General features: G+C 39.2%; 1 protein-coding gene across 1 annotated transcript in view; it reads left to right on the top strand.

Annotated features, from left to right (window-relative positions):
- RNF175 (ring finger protein 175) overlaps positions 1 to 19,773 on the top strand; it is a 37,151-nt gene that overhangs the window by 3,638 nt on the left and 13,740 nt on the right. Inside the window, exons 2-3 of the mRNA XM_008585227.1 lie at positions 15,075 to 15,228; positions 19,468 to 19,575. Of these exons, the coding sequence (XP_008583449.1) occupies positions 15,075 to 15,228; positions 19,468 to 19,575 (262 nt within the window). The remainder of the gene's footprint in view (positions 1 to 15,074; positions 15,229 to 19,467; positions 19,576 to 19,773) is intronic.

Below are 19,773 nucleotides of genomic sequence, written 5' to 3'. Positions count from 1 at the left end.
AGGTTGGTTCCATCACCTGACCATTGTAAATAGAGCTGCAATAAACATAGGAGTGCAGGTATCCCTTCGACCTGATGATTTCCAATCCTCTGGATATATCCCCAGTAGTTGCATTACTGTGTCGGGCCTTAAAAACTAACGCCACCTTAAGTGACATTACAAGCGGCGCCATTATGGGCCCACAAGGGCGTATTAACGTGGCAGCCTAAGAGGGCACTGGGAGGTAGGGTGGGAGTGTCTGCAGGAACCTTGCCTTAGCCCTTATTGGCCAAATATGCACTTCCTCACTCGTGAACACTGTGTGATTGCAATAGCTAGGCATTGAGACAGGATGCATGCTCTCATAACCTTTAAGCTGATTGGAGGATGTAAAAACCTCCCTTCCCCATTTGCCTTTAAAAGCAAGTGCTTGTGTGATAATAAACGGAACTGCTCGACAGAACCCCTGCCGTGTCTGAGTGTCCTTTAATGGGTTGGTTGGGGCCAGCGGCTGTGCTCACCTCTCTTCACAGATCTCTTCCCCCGTCTCTTCCCAACGGGGGCCGGAGGGAAAGAGGAATCCGGGCAATTCACTCTCCCATGAAGGGAGAGACTGATAATGAGGCTAGGGCTGTTCGGGTTGGCTGGTGGCGGACCCAACATTACTGGATCATATGGCAGTTCTATATGTACTTGTTTGAGAAGCTCCATATCGTTTTCCGTAACGACTGTACTAATTTACATTCCCACCAACAGTGTATAAGGGTCCCTCTTTCTCCACATTCTCACCAGCATTTGTTGTTCTCTGTCATTGTTATAATAACCAGTCAATGATTTTTGAGGTGGCAAGTGCCAAAAAGACTCTTTCCCTGCCTTGTATGTAAGAAGTTGTCCCTGTGTCACCTCTTTGAGGGTGTATGCCACTATACTAGTAAGTGTGGAGCTCACACACTTGCTCTGTTGGCCACAGATAGACCTGCCCCTGAGTCAGAGTCTCCTTTAAGGGCTTGTGGCCCTTGAAGTTTCTAACCTTAGCTAATTTGGGCTTTGCTGGGCAAGTAACCCTTCGTCTGACAACTGTTGGTTAGCTGGAACCATCTGTCCAAGTTGTTTCCTGTTACTCACTGCACAAGTGGTGCTGCCTGGACACCTCTCCAGGGATGTTGCTTTGGACTGCCCCTCTGAACCCCTTTAGTTGCCCCACTTTGGCTCCCGAAGGTTGCTGTGTTCCTATGTCCTTCACACAGCTCCTGTATTTTGTGGCTACTCAGAGGGGCTGTCTAGTCCTAAGGATTACCTTGGAGTTGACCAGGTGACTACGATCATGGCCTCTCTTGGCGTGGTTCTATCTGGTACTTTGACAAAGCTAGGACCTTAAATAAAGATGTCCCCCCAATAGTCAAGGACAGAGTTGGGTTTCATGATGCCCCATTGAGACTCTGCTGGGTTAGCTCATAGATTTGATTGACCTCTGTAATATTTTCTACTTCTTTTCCCATCAATCTATCTTATTATTGGCATTGTCTCAAAGGAACAGCTTGGATAGTCCCTTTCCCTTGCATGTCTCTTTTGACAATCTTTGGCTCAAGGTGAGAGCCAGTATATGAAGCCAGGCTTCCCACACTGCAGCCCTGATGTAGCCCTATGCTTTGCATCCCTTCTCAGAGGTTCACCTCCAGAGCCAGTCATCAGAACACAGCCATTTCAGTGATGTCTACAATCATTTGAGCTGGTGATAGTTCCCCGAGCACTCGTAGCTTATTCTAACACTAGTTTCCAGCTTTTTTATGGTACTCTACATGAACAGTGTCAAAAAAACCAGGACCTAATGCACTACCCAATTTAATGTCCTTGGGATGGAATTTGATGGACATGTTTCCATAAACGCTGATCTAAATAGCCTTATCATCCAGAGAGAACCTAGCTTTTAAATTGTTTCTCTTAGCATCTAAGATTATGTGAGAAAAGAAAAAGAGCTTTGAACATGTTTATAAGATTCATGACATTCCCTGATCTTTCCTACAGGAGGCCATATAGTAAAGTTTATTTCATGACTTAATATTGTAACCTCCATTAATTTATTAGTAACATGTTAGTATATATATATTAATTATAATTACTATAATAATAGTTACTCTCATAATAATAACTATTACTATAATTACTGTAATATATATAAATTTAAATATAAATTAATATTATTATTACAGCTGTGATAAGTGCTTTTTGAACATTATCTAATTTACCCTGGGAGGTAATTATTTTTTATCCCCTTTGTGAACTACAGTTCAGAGAGATTAAATAACTTGGCCAAGGTCAAATAGCTAATTAGTTTTGCAGAGAGGTGGCTAGAATCTAACCTCACTAGTTACTTGCTCTCATATCAGGACAAGCTCTTTAAATATCTCTGAACCAGTTTCCTTATCTGCAAAATGGAAATATCTAAAATAGGAACCTATCTCAATGAGTCGTTGTGATTGAGAAATATTTCCCTGTGAGGATTTCTGGTACAGTGACTGATATATAGTAAGCTTTCAGTATCACTAGTTGACTCTGAATGCTTTCAGGAGCTATTATTTGTACATAACATTTATGCAAACTTAATCATATGCTGTAAAAGCTGTTTGCTAATAATAGAATCTTTTTCTGAATGCTTTTGTAAAGCTAAAGTGAAGACTCAGCTTTTGATCTAAATTTTCTGTCAGAATTTGGTGAATTGTTTTTTTTTTCAAAGCGGTTGCTTTTTCTGAAGACGGTTCCTTAGGCTGATTTTGTGAGATGTATTGCTATGAACCAGAGGGGTGATGAAGGGAAGAGGACTGGCTCAGGAGCTGGAAGACTCTAGCTACTTATTTAACCACAGTGAGCATCAATTTCTTGATATTTAAAATGATGGGATTTTAAAAAGTAGGAATGAGTTCTGGTTTCAGTTCCAACATATAAAAAGCCTAGAAGTCATCACTCCCATCTTTTTTTTTTTTTTTGTCTTTTTCCGTGTCCGGCAGCGGATCACAACCCTCAGTGTCGCCCCCGCACCGGACCGGGGACCGGCAACGGGATCGCAACCCTCGGGGTTGCTCCCGCGCCTCGCTCAGCCAGTGAGCGGGAACCAGTCTGTATGTGGGATCCAAACCCTCGGGCGGGAGCGCCGCCGCCACTGGGCCGGCCCCCATCACTCCCATCTTACAAGAAAAAAAGCTGAGCAAATTGAATATCAATGGCTTTTCTTAGACCTAACAGAGAATTAAGGTCACAGGGATACCACCACCTCAAAATCTAGAGAGATGTGTATGCAGGGAATCACAGCCAAGATCTGCTTCCTGAGAGCAGAAGCCACCACAGCAATAAACTGGTAGTAACTCTGAGGAATTGCTGGAAGCAAAGTGTAGACTAGTATAAGAATGAAAAGCTCCTGAGGGCCACAGTCTTAGAGACCCCCATATTTCTGTAGTTTTTACCTCCGGGAACCCCACCATGTTCTCATGGTGGACATCCAAGAAAACCCCTTGTGCTTCTGGCAAAAAGAGGAGGAAAGTAACCATTTTGAACTATAACCAGAGTGTTCTCCACAACAAAGGCTTACAACAGCAAGGAAAAAGATTTTATCAGAGCCTTATCTGATGTGGAGGGAGATAAGTTACCCAACTCCAGTCCCCTTTAGCCTCCCTGTTTCGCCTAAGGGGAAATCAAAAAATAGACAAACATTTGTGGAGGTCACAGCCCAGGGACAAAGGACTAAAAATTTAACCATAGGATAATAGAACACTCCCAACACCCCCATAACTTACCAACACATTGACAGGTGTTCAATATGATAACAGTGAGGGAGAGCTGAAAGAGTGCAAGGCTGAAACTTCATATAATAAGGAAACTTTAAGGAAACCCCAAAGACAGCATGGGAGACACAAACAAGGACACTAGTAGAAATTGAAGCCTCTGATACCTACAGCTACAACAAACATTAAACACAACACAACCTGGCCAAATTAACACAAAATTGCACACTAAAGGCCTATTTGTCTCAATTCCTATTATGTGATACATCATGTTTGTCTTTCACCCCAAAATGCTTAAAGGAGAAAAAAGCACAGTCTGAGGAGACAAAGCGAATATCAGAACCAGACTCAGATATGGCAGAGATTTTGGAATTATCAGACCAGGAATTTAAAATAATTATACTTAATATGCTGAGGTCTGTAATAGAAAAAGAAGACTACATGCAAGAACAAATGTGTAATGTAATCAGAGAGTCAGAAACTAAAAAAGAGTCTAAAAGAAATGCTAGAAATTTTTTTAAAAGTGTACTAGAAATGAAAAATGCCTTTACTGAGCTCATCAATAGTTTGGACATGGATGAAGAAAGAATCAGTGAGCTTGAAGATAACATCAGTAGAAACTTCCCCAACTGAGATGCAAAGAGAAAAAAGACCAAATAAATATATAAATAAATAAACTACACAATATCTAAGAACTGTGGAATAATTTCAGTAATTTCAAAAAGTATAACTTACACATACTGGAATACCAAAAGAAGAAGAAAAAGATAATGGAGGTGAAGAAATATCTGAAGTAATAATGGCCAAGAATTTTCCAAAATTAATGATAGACACCAAACCACAAATCCAAGAAGCTCATAGAGCACCAAGTAGGATAAATACCAAGAAATCTAGACCTAGGCATATCAAATTTACACTGCAGAAAGCCAAAGACAAAGAGAAAATTTTAAAAGCAGCCATGAGTGAAATAAAACCTTACCTTTAGAGGAACAAGGGTAAGAATTACATCAGGCTTCTCTTCACAAACCATGTAAGCAGGAAGACAGTGGAGCAAAATATTTAAAGTATTGAAAGAAAAAATAAACATCAACCTAGAATTCTATATCCAGAGAAACTATCCTTCAAAAGTGAAGAAATAAAGACTTTCTCAGAAAAACATAAAATGATGAATTCATCACCAGTAGATCTGATCTGTAAGAAATGTTAAAAGAAGTTCTTCAGTAAGAAGTAAAATGATACAGGCTAGAAACTCACATCCACATAAAGAAATGAAGAGTGTCAGAAAAGGAATAAATAAAGGTAAAATAAAATCTTTTGTTTCTTATTATTTTCTTTTTCTTTTTTTTTTTTTTTTTGGTTCTGGCCTGTATAGAGATTTTTCTTATTTTTGATTTATCTAATAAGCGTTTGTTCAAAGTAATTATAGGAACAATATATTGGATGATTATAGTATGTGGACAAGTGAAATGAGTAACAGCAGTATTATAAGAAATGGGAGGGAGGAATTGGGATTTCTTTGTTATAAGGTACCTATACTACCAGTAAAGTAGACTAGTGTTATTTGAGAACGGACTTGAATTAGTTGGAAATGTATATTGCAAACTCTAGGGAAACCACTAAAAAATGTTAAAGAAGTATACTTGATATTCTAAGAGGAGAGAAAATGGAATCATATAAAATACTCAGTTAAGGGCCGGCCCGGTGGCGCACTGGATAGTGCACTGCTTGGGAAGCGCGGTGGCGCTCCCACCCGAGGGTTCGGATCCCACATACAGACCGGTTCCCGCTCACTGGCTGAGCGAGGCGTGGGAGCAACACCGAGGGTTGCAATCCCGTTGCCGGTCCCCGGTCTGGTACGGGGGCAACACTGAGGGTTGCGATCTGTTGCCGGACACGGAAAAAGACAAAAAAAAAAATATTCAGTTAAAACCAGAGAAGACAGAGAGAGAGAGAGAGAACAAGAGCAACAAATAGAAAACAATTACAAACATGGGTAGATATTAATTCAACTATATCAATATTTACTTCAAATGTGAATGGTCTAAATATACCAATTAAAAGACAGAGATTGTCAGAGCGGATTTAAAAAAAACAAGACCCAGTTATATGTTACCTATATTATTTAAAATAATTATACTTAATATGCTGAGGTCTGTAATAGAAAAAGAAGACTACATGCAAGAACAAATGTGTAATGTAATCAGAGAGTCAGAAACTAAAAAAGATACAGGCATGTTAAAAGGAAAGGTTTGGGAGAACATATGCCATGCTACCACTAATCGAAAGAAAGCTGAACTAGCTGTATTAATTTTAGACACAGCAGACTTCAGAACAAGGGATATTGTTAGGATAAGGAGGGGCATTACATAATAATAAAGGGGTCTGTTATTCAAGAAGACAACAATTCTTAGTGGGTATGCACCTAACAAAAGAGCATTAAAATATATGTGGCAAAAAACTGATAGAACTGCCAGGAGAAGTAGACAAATCCACCATTATAGTTGGAGATTTCAACACACCTCTTTTAGTAGTTGGTAGATCAACCAGGCAGAAAATTTATAACGATATAGTTGACCTGAATGGTTCCATTCATCAACTTGCTATAATGGACAGTTATGTAATTCTTAATCCCAAAACAGCAGAGTACACATTCTTCTTGAGATCACATTCACTAAGATAAGCCACATAAAACACACCAAAACAAATTTGAAAGTATAGAAATCATACAAACTATGCTCTCAGACCACAGTGAAATTAAACTAGAAATTAATAACAGAAAGATAGCTGGGAAAATTCCAAAATATTTAGGGATTAAATAACACAATACAGCATAACACATGGGTCAATGAAGAGAAGAAATTAAAAAATAATTTGAACTAAGTGAAAATAAAAACACAATTTATCAAAGTCAGTCAGGTACAGCAAAAGGTACAGTACTTAGAGGGATGCATATATTAGAAAAGAATAAAGATATAAAATCAATAATCCAAGAATACACCTTAGGAAACTAGAGAGAGATGAGTAATTTAAGCTACAGTGAGTAGAAAATGAATAATAAAAATTAGGGCAGAAATCAGTGATATTAAAAATAGGAAATCAATAGAGGAAAATCAGTGAAACCCAAAGCTGTTTCCTTGAAAAGATCAGTAAATATGATGAACCTCTAGCCAGACTAACCAATAAAAAAAATTAAAAACAGAGAAAACACAAATTAGTAATATAAAAAAAGAAAAAGTTATCATCATTACTGATCCCATAGACATAAGATAAAAATAAAGGAATATTATGAATGATTCGATGCCCACGAATTTAGATAACTTAGATGAAAGGGACTAATTCCTTAAAAGATACAAATTATATCAAAACTCATACAAAGAGAAAGATAATCTGAATAGGCCTATATCTATAAGCGTACTTGAAAAAGTTCATGGAAAAATAGAATTAAAAGATAATACAAATCTTTCCATGAACTTTTTGAAGACCCCTTGTATTTTTAAAAAATTGAATCAATAATTAATGACCTTCAAAAAAGCACTAAGCTCATTGGTAAATTCTAGCAAATATTTAAGGAAGAGATGATACCAATCCTCTACAGTGTCTTCCAGAAAATAAAAACAGACAGAACACTTCCAAACTCATTCACTGAGGTCAGCATTACCCTCATATCAAAACCAGATGAAGACAGGACAAGGAAAAGGAAAACTATAGATCAATATCTCTCATAAACATAAATGCAAAAATTCTCAACAAAATATTTGCAAATATAATCTAATAATGTATAAGAAGAATTTTAACCACAACCAAGTGGGATTTATTCGAAGTATGAAAGGATAGTTCAACAATTAAAAATCAACTTATGTAATCAATTACATTAAGAGGCTAACAGAAAAAGTCATATGACCATATCGGTAGATGTAAAAAAAGCATTTGACAAGATCCAACTTCCATTCATATAAAAACTCTCAGCAAACTAAGCATAGAGGGAAACTTCCTCAACTTGATACTGTATCTACAAAAAACCTACAGCCAACATATTTGATAGTGAGAAAACGGATGCTTTCTCCCTAATACAAGGAGGAAGGCAAGAATGTTCCCTCTCACCACTTCTTTTCAACATTGCAATGGAAGTCCTAGCTAGTGCAATAAGATACAAAAAAGGAAATAAAAGATATACCTACTGAGAAGGAAGAAATAAAACTGTCTTTGTTTGCAGATGACATGATTGTCTATATGGAAAACCTCAAAGAATCAACAAAAAAATTCATGGAACTAATAAGTAATTATAGCAACGTTGCAGGATACAAGGTCTCAATATATAAAAGTCAATTTTTTTCTTATATATCAGAAATGAACAATTGGTATTTGAAATTAAAACACAACACTGTTTACAATAGCACCAAAAAAAGGAAACACTTAGGCAGAAATCTAACAAAATATGTACAGGACCTATATGCCAAAAAGTGAGATCTAAAATTAATGGAAAAATATTCTGTATTCGTGGATTGGAAGATTTAATATTTTTAAGATGTCAGTTCTTGGGCCGGCCCGGTGGCGCACTGGATAGTGCGCCACTTGGGAAGCGCGGCGGCGCTCCCGCCCGAGGGTTCGGATCCCACATGCAGACCGGTTCCCGCTCACTGGCTGAGCAAGGCGCGGGAGCAACACTGAGGGGTGCGATCCCGTTGCCGGTCCCGGTCCGGTACGGGGTCGACACTGAGGGTTGCGATCTGTTGCCGGACATGGAAAAAGACAAAAAAAAAAAAAAGATGTCAGTTCTTCCCAACTTATCTATAGATTCCACAGAATCCCAATCAAAATTCTAGCAAGATATTTTATGCATAACAACAAACTAATTCTACAGTTTATATGGAAAGGCAAAGGACCCAGAATAGACAACACAATGCTAAAGAACAAAGTCAGAGGAGGACTGACAATACCCAACTGCGAGACTTACTGTAAAGCTACAGTAACGAATGCAGTGTGGTATTGGTGAAAGAATAGACACATAGATCAATGGAACAGAATAGAGAATCCACGCAAGTAGAGGCAACTGATCCATGACAAAAGAGCAAAGGCAATTCAATGGAGAAAGGATATTCTTTCCAAGATGGTACAGAAACAATTGGACATCCATATGCAAAAATAATAATAATTAAAATTTAGACATAGAACCTACACCCTTCACAAAAATTGAGTCAAAATGGATCTTAGACCTAAAGGTAAAATGCAAAACTATAAAACTTTTAGGAGATAACATAGGAAAAAATCTAGGTGAACTTGGGTTTAGAGATAAGTTTTTAGATATGACACCAAAAGCATGATCCATGAGAGAAAATATTGATAAGATGGATTTTATTGAAATTAAAAACTGCTCTGGGAAAGATACTGTTAAGAGAATGAAAAAATAAGCCACGGACAGAAAAAATATTTGCAAACACACATATCTGATAAAGGACTTGTATCCAAAATATACTTAGAACTCAACCATAATAAACAACTAATTAAAAAATAGCAAAAGATCTAAAAGACACCTAACCCAGTAAGATGTACAGATGGCAAATAAGCATAGAAAAGAAGTTCATCATCATATATTGCAGTGGACTGAATTATGTCCCCCCCAAACTCACTGAAGCTTGAATTGTGTCCCCCAAGTTTTATGTATTAGAAACTTGGCCCCCAATATGGATGTTAAGAGGGTGCGAAATCCTATTATGGTAGTTGAAAGGTGGAGTCTTGAAGAGGTGATTGTATTGTAGGACCATGCCTTAGTGAATGGATTAAAAATGGTGGTCAGGGGCATAGTTCTGAGAGCTTTAAAAGAAGAGAGAGGACAGTCTGTTTTTATCTCTGCTGCACCATTTCACAATGTGATACCCTGTGTCACTGTTGCCAACACCAAGACCCTGTCCAGATGAGTTCCTTGGACTTTGGACTTTCTAGCCTCTGAAACTGTATGCAAAAAATTTGGCTTTCTTTGAAAATCACCCAGTTCTGTGTATTTCTTTATAAGTAACAGAAAAGGACAATGTCATTAGAGAATTGCAAAGTAAATAATAATGAGATACCAATACATACCTATTAGGGTGACTAAAATCCAAAAAGCTGACAATACCAAATTCTGGTGAGCATGTGGAGCAGAAGGAACTCTCGTTGCTGTTGGGAATGCAAAATGGTAAAGCCACTTTTGAAGGCAGTCTGGCAGGCTCCTACAAAGCTAAACAGTCTTACCATATGATCCAGCAATCACTCTGCTAGGAATTTACCCAGTTGAATTGAAAGCCTACGTTCACACAAAAACCTGCATGCAAATATTTTAGCACCTTTATTCATAATCATCCAAAACTGGAAGCAACCAAGATGTTCATTCAAAGCTGAACAAAATAAACTGTGGTACATTTATGCAATAAAATACTACTCATCAATAAAAAAGAAATAAGCTGTCTAGCCATGACAAAACAAGAAGGAACCTTGGTGAAAAAAAGACAGTGAAACAAGCTGTATGAAAAGGCTATATACTGTATGATTCCAATTGTATGGCATTCTGAAAAATACCTAAATGATCAGAGGTTGCCAGTGGTTCAGGGGGCAAGGGAGGTGGTAAAAAGGTGAAATGGAAATTTTAGGGTAGTAAAATTAATCTGTGTGATACTGTAATTGTGGATAGAAAACATTATGCATTTGTCAAATCCCATAGAACTGTACAACACAAAAAGTGGACCTTTAAAGTACGCAAATCTTTAAAAATCATTTGGGAGGTTGGGGGATCCAGGGAGAAATACAGACTGTGACAAGAGGTTCTAACTGCATTATGAATGTATGAAACAACCTCACTGAAGGGGAGTGAGAGGAAAGGGGCTGATCTAAGTAACTGGAAATGAATGTAGTCTGTAAGATTGAGACAATAGGAACTTCATGTGAGCACTGTACTCCAATTGATAAAATTGTTTCCCATGCGGGTACGGGTTGACAATTCCGATTCTGCTAAATATGTATCACTGGAATAGAACAGTTACATGAATAGATGGCAAATAGTGGGCTTACTTACTGTTGATTACTTACTCGTTACCAAATTATTTACTGTTGATGTGGGGGATTAGATTTAAGCAGGGGGAGGAAGTTAGAAAAAAAGTAGGATGTGCATATACAATGATATGTGTGAATAGCTTTGTACACTGAAAGTATTATTACTTTTATGTATTATTTATACTCTGAAGGTATTATTATATATACAGTATTATTATTTTCACACTATTTCACACATCATTTGGACCATGTACTTAAAAGGAGAGGGACGTGCCCAGGTTGCCCTTTGCCAGCAATGCAGATGTGTTTTATATGCACATGCCCAGATGGTGACCCCTCTGGCATTATTAATGTGTTCCAGATGCCAGGCTTCCTCCTTTGCATGTATGTGCCTCAATTTCACATATTTCATGTGTTTATTTATGAGGCACAACATTCCTACATTTCATATGTGGCAGTTACTATTAAAAATGAGATGTTGTAACTGCTCTGGAAATTGATAAAGAATCTTTTAATTGCTATGAAATCTGGTCCTTGTTTCAAAACAACTTCTCATGCAATTATTGAATTGATAATGCAAATTTCTGACCTTTCTCTTTGCATGTTGAGAAAATGTGGTGTTGGGTATACACTTTAAAGATAAGAAATTAAATATTTGCATACATAATACATTATAATGATTTCTTGCTTTCCTTTCATTTCTGATCTCCAAAGCCTATTTTAAAGAGTAGCATGCCTATAAATGGTTCATACTTATAGATTCACAGGGAGAGAACTAGTTTTATAAAAACAGCGTCCAACTGTAACTCCAAACTATCATAGATTGTAAATCCATGGATTTGAGGAAATGGATTAGTTATATAAATTTTAGCTTATGATCTAAAGTGTAAAATACAAGGGCATAGTAGTTTCACTGAATTAAAATCAACTGACTCAATTTTTTATTCAAAAAACTCAACTTTTTATTCAGGAAATGTAAGCATTTTTATGAAGAAAATATAAAAATGAATCAAATTCTTAAAACAGAAAGATGAAAAATGCAAATGACAGATAATCAGATTTTGAATGATGGAGTTCATGTCCATTTCCTTCTTCAATATCAGAAGTAATAAACTAAAAAAGTCAGCAAATGTATGATTTGTGATAGAGAACTGTCTCTGTAATCAGCTACGGGAAATAAATAACCAAAGTGATGATGAGATTTTTTAAGGGGCTGCACACTTTCATTATCAATAGCAGAGGGTCAAAGTTGCTAATGCTGAGTGCTAAAGTAAGCATGTCTTGAGTTTTGGTTACCCAGCATGTGGTTTGGGGTCCTCCCGAAAACTATTTTCCTTCCTTAAGTAAAGCCTGTTTTTCCTATTTGTGTATACTTATCTCAGTTGCATAAATAAAAGGGCTAACTCGTTCATTAAATTTGACCACATCCACAAAATAGGATGCAAAATTCAAGTGATTATCGGACAAATTCAGGCAAGAGTAAAGAATATGTATTTTATCCTGAAAGTATTCCCTGAAATTTAAAAACAAAAAAGGTTATAAAATTTGTTTTTTCCTGAACTCTCCAGACATTTACTTCAGATTGGTTTCATGTGTATTTTTGTTCAAATGTATATGTGTAATAACACCTTTAGTGTTCTCTGAAAGAAGGTTTAGAACAATTCTAAGACTGCTGATTGTTCGTGGAATGGAGCAATAAGAGAACGATGAGCCTGGGAATGTCTTCTTTGACACTCAAAGAAGAATGGCTGTGACCTTGCCTTCTTCATTTACATCTTGAAATGCTGTCAAATAGTTTTGGTTATTGATCTTAGACTATTATAACCAACCCTTTGGCATTTACCCAGTTGAACTGAAAAATCTACATTCACACAAAATCCTGTATGCAAATATTTATAGTACTTTTATTCGTAATAATATTATGAATAATATTTATTAATGAATAATATAAAATATGCATCACATTTATTATGAATAATATTTATAATGACATTTATTGTGAATAATATTTATTTATTTGGCTTCTAAAGCACATACTGGTTGCTTTAAAAGCCAAATAAACAAACTGTGGTACATTCATGAAATAAAATGCTATTCATCAATAAAGAAATAAGCAGAGTAGTTAATGACATGGGAGAATGCTCATGATATAATCTGTTTATATTGAGACAGAGAGAAAGAGAGAAAAACTGGGAGGAAATGTATCAAAATACAACAGTTGTAAATTTCTTTGTCATGGGATTACAAATTATTTTAAAATTATTTTTATACTTTTCTTCATTTTTAAAAATTTTGGGAACCTCTGTCAGACAAAAAGCATGAATAAAGAGAACAGTATTCCTGATAGTGTTTTATTTTTGCCATGAACAAACATAACTCTGTCATAGCATCGTGTTATGGCTAGCATATTTGTATGGCTTCTTTCCTCCATTCTGCTTTTGAATTCATATGTTTTAATTCTTAATTTTAAATCCCTCCTGCTCCCATCAGGATCTGTTTCAATACTTTGCGGAATGTTACAGGGACTAAGTGTAATGGCTAGTGTAATCATCACATAGGGAAGAAGTAGGGATAATAAGTAAATCCTCCAAAACAACAATCCTCCAAATTTGCCAAGGAGGCAAATGGGAAGAAATGTGAATTGTATGTCACGAGGGTTTTTCACACCCAATCCTCCTTGGTTTGAGCCCAGATTGTGTTCAGAACCTGTACTTGGCACCTTCCCCTCTGAGGCTGGACTTGTTCCTACATGCCCGATGAAGAAGCCCAACCGAGAATGCCCAGGGGCCAGTGACTGGTCAATCTCCTGGGACCTGCAGCAGTCCTCATCCATATGCCAGTGCCAGGTAAAAAGCAGGAGTGAGCAAATCCTACCACATCCTCAGTCCCCACTTCCCATGCCGAGAGTTGTGTTTGGAACCTAGAGCATGTTAAATGTTTAAGGACTAAATAAGAGGGCCTTTTAATTCCCTGAAACTCTTTTAGCTATAGACCCAGATTTAGGCAAGTCATTATTACACCATAAAGTTTTTTCTGTTTGTTTTTTGAATTTTTTTTAAATTAAATTAAAAAAGAAAGAAAGAAGCTATCAAGCCATGAAAAGACATGCAGGGACCTTGGTGAAACAAGTCTTAGTGAAATGAGCCTTTATTAAAGGAGGCAAAACTGTATCCATAGACTCTTTTTTTTCTGAGCCTTTCCCTTTTATCACAAAAATTAAGAAGGTAAAGAAAACAATGGCATCAGTCTCTTTATACTCAAGATGGTAAATGTATGCTGTGCAAGCTCTAACAACTCTTCCCACGTTGTTGGCAGATGGAATTGACTGATCCTGAGACTACCACTAAGCCAGCAGAGCATTGCAAGGTGCTGCTAAAAATTAATGTCCACACTTGAGACAAAACCTCTTGGCTATTCACCTTATATTCTTTCAGAGCAAATAAATTATAGGTGGTTAGTCTGAATGTGATAAAACATTAAAGACTAAAGATTACTGCTGTTGTTTAAGCCGGTCTGTTTTCCACAAGAGAGGTGAAGAGCTGCTATTAGGCCCGCTCTGAAGTGTAGGAGTATTGTCACAGTAACCAGATCTAAGGCAGTGACCCACCTCCCATCGGCTCAGCCTGTCTGCTCCCTGCCCTGTGGCATTGGGGCCAGCCAGGTTAAAGGACCCTCTGAAGGATATTTGGATTCAGGTCAACGGTATAGGCCACAGAAAGGTTATGCACAGAGGAATAGGAAACCCTGCAGAGGGCACTTGGACAGCAGGCAGAAGAGGTCCCAGGAGCTGCTGTGACTTCCACTTCCTCCTTTGACATCACTTGCACTCTCACGTGGGCACCTATAGGAACAACAGCCCCTTGGCTCTGCATAGCGCAGTGTGGTTTCCAGAGTTCTTTCCCACTGTGATCTCATTTGATCCCCACATCAGTCAGGACAGGGGAGCAGTGCAGGCATTGGTGTCCCCAGTTTCACAACTAGAGCGAAGCTTGCTTATGCAAAGTCCCATAGCTGTGGAGGCCCCAAATGGTCCTGAAATAGTCAGATGAAAGGGGGTGATGACAAAAGATGGGTATTTTGGATTGTTTCCCATTTGAATCTTCAGATCATTGTGCCAGTTTGCTCCATAACTCGACAGTCTAGGAGCAGCTTAGTTTGATGGTGACCCAGTTGCACGGTACAAACACAATGGTGAAAGTGGTTTCCCCCAGAGAAGCTTTTGAATCGTTTAATAATGGAGATGCCATTCAGGCCTTTGGTCATTGAAAGAGACTTTCTGTTCATTTCTCTGACAGCTGGTGACCTTGTTGCAGATGTGGGTTGTCCCTTTGTATTTCACAATAGAACTTTACTGGTGGCGGTTTCTGTCTGTGTGGGGAATGTTCTCAGCTATCACCAGTTATATCCTCTTCAGAGCCACCCGAAAACCCCTCTCACGGAGAACACCACGGTATGTATTCCACTCACTCCATCCCCACGATCCCTTTTATTCTAAACAATAAAAAGCATATTCAATTTACATTTTCCTGGGTAGAGAAGCAGGTGTTACACTTCTTTTACACTTGTTTTGCCTTTGGTAGCAAAACTATCTGGAGATAAGCTATACTGCTGTGAGTTCACATTCATTATTTAATTTACATGCCTGTAAAATTTATTTCAGATATCAGCTAGTGAAGGAGAAAGAGAAGTGAAACTATTGTTTAAAATTTCTAGAGCACAATTTGCGTGTTTATTTTTAGGTCAGCTTTTGTTTCATTCCACTGTCAAATGTGTCACACACATTTTAAGATAGAGCAAGAGTTGAAAGTTTGTGTTTCAACCTGAAAATATCTAATAAATCATAAGTAATGGACAACCTATTGCTGTCATAAAAAAGAGGCTTTAATATTCTGATGATCACTTTAATTACCATTACCAGCCTCTGAGGTTTATTTAATCCCAGTGTATCATTCACAAATCTTTCCAAAATGCTTGTAATCATGTAATGTGCCTACAAGTTTGCTCTTGCTCGCCTTGTTCTGTGGGCAAGTTCCAAATCCTGATCAAGATAAAACTGAAATGAGATAAACAGAAAGTGTGTAAAATGCAAAATAGTAATAGGACAATGTCAAATTTTGACCTTTTTTGAAGAAGAAATCATAAGCTCTTGTGAAATATTTTTATGATTATTTTGCCATGTAGATAATTGTGTTTACCCTCTGAAAAAGAAAGAGAGACAAATATTAACTTTTCCTTCTAGTTTGGAGAAGGAAAAATATGCAGTGAGAGAAATCAGATAAATAAACGTGATGATAAAAATTGAAATTCAAATACATGAATTCAGATTTATGAGTATTTTAATTTAATTCCACTTCGGGAAGAGCTTTGGGGTGGTATTAGGAGACCTTCTAAACTGGTCAGTTTGGGGTCTTGAACAGCCTTTGTAGGGCCTGGTTTACCGATCAGTAAAATGGGCATATTGTACACTTCTCCTTTTCACCAAGAAAGTTATGTAAGGTGCGTGAAAGTCTCTGAGTGTCAGATGAATCAAAATGTACTTGTTTTCATCCCCCGGATACTCTATGTTGTATTTCAATGAGAATGTTTGCTTTTCCACTATATAATAAATTACCCTAGCTAAATGCAGTATTTCTGTGCACATCAGCTCACTCAGCGCAGAACTTCATTGCAAGAAATACTCAATTGCTGCCTCATTACCCTTCATGGCTCATTTATCTCAGATGGCGAAGGTGCCGTGCCCTCCGCCTCTCACGCCCGCAGCACGTCCACTTCAGCCTCTGACTGCCAGCACAGCTCCGCGCAGAACTTCATTGCAAGAAATACTCAATTGCTGCCTCATTACCCTTCATGGCTCATTTATGTCAGATGGCGAAGGTGCCGTGCCCTCCGCCTCTCACGCCCGCAGCACGTCCACTTCAGCCTCTGACTGCCAGCACAGCTCCAAGCCCTGGAGCACGGTCTGAGACCCAAAAGGCTCCACTGACATTCTAAAGCAAACCCAGCTGCCATTTGAGGAGACCACAGTGGGAGAGGCTAATTAGGGCCTCGTCTAGAACAGCAGTCAGGATAAAGAAGCTCCTGTTTATGAGGGAGAGTAGGCCCTAGGATTTCTATGGATCTTTGCTTAATCATTGTATTATAGGTGAGTCATCTTAGCTATCTTCCATTTGAAAGAGAAGGATTTCGTGACAAGCTAGGAAGGCTGGGTGAAGCATATCAGCATGGGCGCAGAAGGCAAACCCAAGGGGAGTGGTCTCCAGCACCAACACAGTTTAAAACCTGCTGTTCCTCCCCAAGAGCACACCAAGCCCTCCCCATGGGACAGAGTACCAGAGAAGGGGAAGTGAGTTTCCTTTGTGCTACAGCTGGGTTGTCTGCCAAGCAAGGAAGTTCAAATGAGCCTCAATGAGGCTCAAAAATAGGCCACACAGTAGCACAAAGAGCTGGGCTTGACCATACCAATTCCAACCCAAGGCTAAGCTTTCCTTTTGGAGCCTGCTATGAAGCAGGAACACAACTTACCTGGCTTATCTGCCTTACAGTGTAAGTCTGAGTAGCAGACTCTGCTGCTCCTGGAAACTTGTACCCCCAATAAGCAGGAAGATGCAGAGAGGGTGTTGAGGTTTGGAAAATCTAACACATCTTTAACAATAATATGGCATATTGAGCATTTGATGTGCCATGTCTTTTAAACGTTAATACATCATCTCACATACTCTTCAGAACCACTTTAGGAGCTAGTGTTATCATCCTCGCTTTATACATGAGGCGATCGTAGGAAGAAATGCCACGAACTATAAGTTGTCCAAGGTCCTACAGGCGGTAAGTGGAGGAGCCCAGAATCAAACCAAAGACTAGTCAATTGCAAAGCCCCTGCTCCCAACGGCATGCTGTGGCTTATTAAATTAACAAACCACTTTTCACAGAGTTTGAAAAGATTTTGGTCCTGGAACATCTCTAATACTGGCACAGCTTTGAGAGAGGTTCCTCAAGGCAGGGAGAGGGTATGCCAAGAACGTGTGGAGTTCAAGGAACACACATTCTGGTGCTGGCTGGTGTTGGGGGACTGGGTAGGAAAGGACCGTCTTGGAGCTTGCCTGTTTCCCCATCCTCACCCCTTTTAGCAACATAAACTTCTGGCAACTGCACTGAGCAATGATCCAAACTCTCAGCGCTGGCAAATCTAAAGAAGAGTCACTGTGGCAGAAAGACCCCCAAAACTCTTTCTGCCCCCCTTTAGAGACTCACAGCAGACTCACGGCAATTTAAACCCAGTTGTGCAGCCTTTGCAAGCTTCTGACTCTGCACACCTCACCACGGCCTGCCCCTCCACAGGCCAGGATCACTCCTGTGTGGAGGAGGCACCGGCACAGATGGCCCTGGTGTGTCAGTTGCCTGAAGTTCAGAAAGCATTCGACCGTAACAGTGATGTAAATGACACTCATTTCCCAGGCTAGCCCACAACCCCCATTTAAACCATAATATTTCAGAAGGTCCCTTCTAACTGGAACACAATGAAATAGGGCACCTTTTAAAATGGTGCTGAAACCTTACATGAGTAATACCAGGGAACTTAAGCATGTGGTGCAGGGGCCCCAGTGGGACAAGTGGGGAAGGTGAGAGAGCTGGGGACAGAGCTAAGGGGAAGGAGGTGAGAGAGTGGGGCAGCATCTCTGGAGGGAGACTCCGAAAGCAGTTTGGGGTGGATGGCAGGAAAAGGGAGGTGCAGGGAAAGGGCCGAGGGACCAATAGCCTCCTGCCGTGGTACACCCTTGTGAGCAACATTCTGGCCACCCCTTTATTCTCTTTGAGCACCAAGGAAAAGCTTCTCCTTCCACCGCCTCTTGTTCCACCTGGCACCGCCCTTCTGCTGTGGCCCTCCAGGAGCAGAGCTGGGCGCCCAGCCTCTTCCCGCAGCCTCCAGGCACAAAGCAGCCGCGCAGCCCATCGTGTCGCTTTTCTAAGGGCTTTTTTACTGCCAGTGAAGGAGACACGCGGGATAAAGGGCTCCTTCTAGAGCATCCCACTCTCGCCCTCTGTCCTCATCCTCTTCTCCACTTAGACCCGGTGGGAAAAGGGAAAGGCCTCAGCAGTGGTCACGATGGGCGCTGGGATGCACAAAGGAGCCATCCACTTAACAGAAGAAAACAAGGCTGCCGCTGTCTTGTGATTTCATCCCGGGGCCCGAGGGGAGATGGGAAGAGGACTGGGCCCTCTGCTGATGATGTCTGCACTGGAGCTGGGCAGAGGGTGGCACAGCAGTGGGGAAGAGGAACCACGGGGGACCAGGTCCCCCCTCCTGACTTCTCCCAACTTTTGCTTGCCTCCAAGACGCTCCTACCACAACTACTCTAAACCAACCCTAGGGCCAAATAAGAAGGAGGGAAGGGAGAAGGCAGGGAGAGTAACCATTCCCCAAGTCTATTTTTATGTGAGGGATATAGGTAAATTAAAATGAATTTACACATGCATATACATAGAAACACATGAGCAAAATAGTACTATTTATATATTGCTTGTTGCTATTATATTAAAACTTTAGACTATTCTTGAGTTCAACTAATATATATTTTGTATGTTATTTAACAAATAGAATTTTAGTAACAAAAAACCAACTTATAACAATGTTTGAAAAAGACAAAATACTTTATATCATGTCCTGTGTTTCTCCCCATTTTTCATAACACAGATTGGTCTACAAATGGTTTCTTCTAATCTACAAGCTCAGCTATGCTTTTGGTGTTGTGGGTTATTTGGCTATCATGTTTACAATGTGTGGATTCAATTTATTTTCCAAGTAAGTATCTCCAGTTAAGACATTAATACATATAGCTAAGCACTTGCTCGAACATTCACCTCATCATGTTCTCTCAATTTGGAAGCATTTAGCTCTGTAATTTTCCGTGTGCATATTTTTTATAGTAGATGTCTACACATAGTCTTGTCATTGGGGGAAACCACTAGAAGAAAGGAGAGCCCTACAAAATAATTTTTT

The sequence above is a fragment of the Galeopterus variegatus genome, unplaced genomic scaffold (assembly GCF_000696425.1).
Source record: "Galeopterus variegatus unplaced genomic scaffold, G_variegatus-3.0.2 Scaffold3502, whole genome shotgun sequence".
Lineage (NCBI taxonomy): Eukaryota > Metazoa > Chordata > Mammalia > Dermoptera > Cynocephalidae > Galeopterus > Galeopterus variegatus.
Note: the sequence above shows the minus strand (reverse complement) of the source record. Positions and strands in the feature narration are given on the sequence as shown.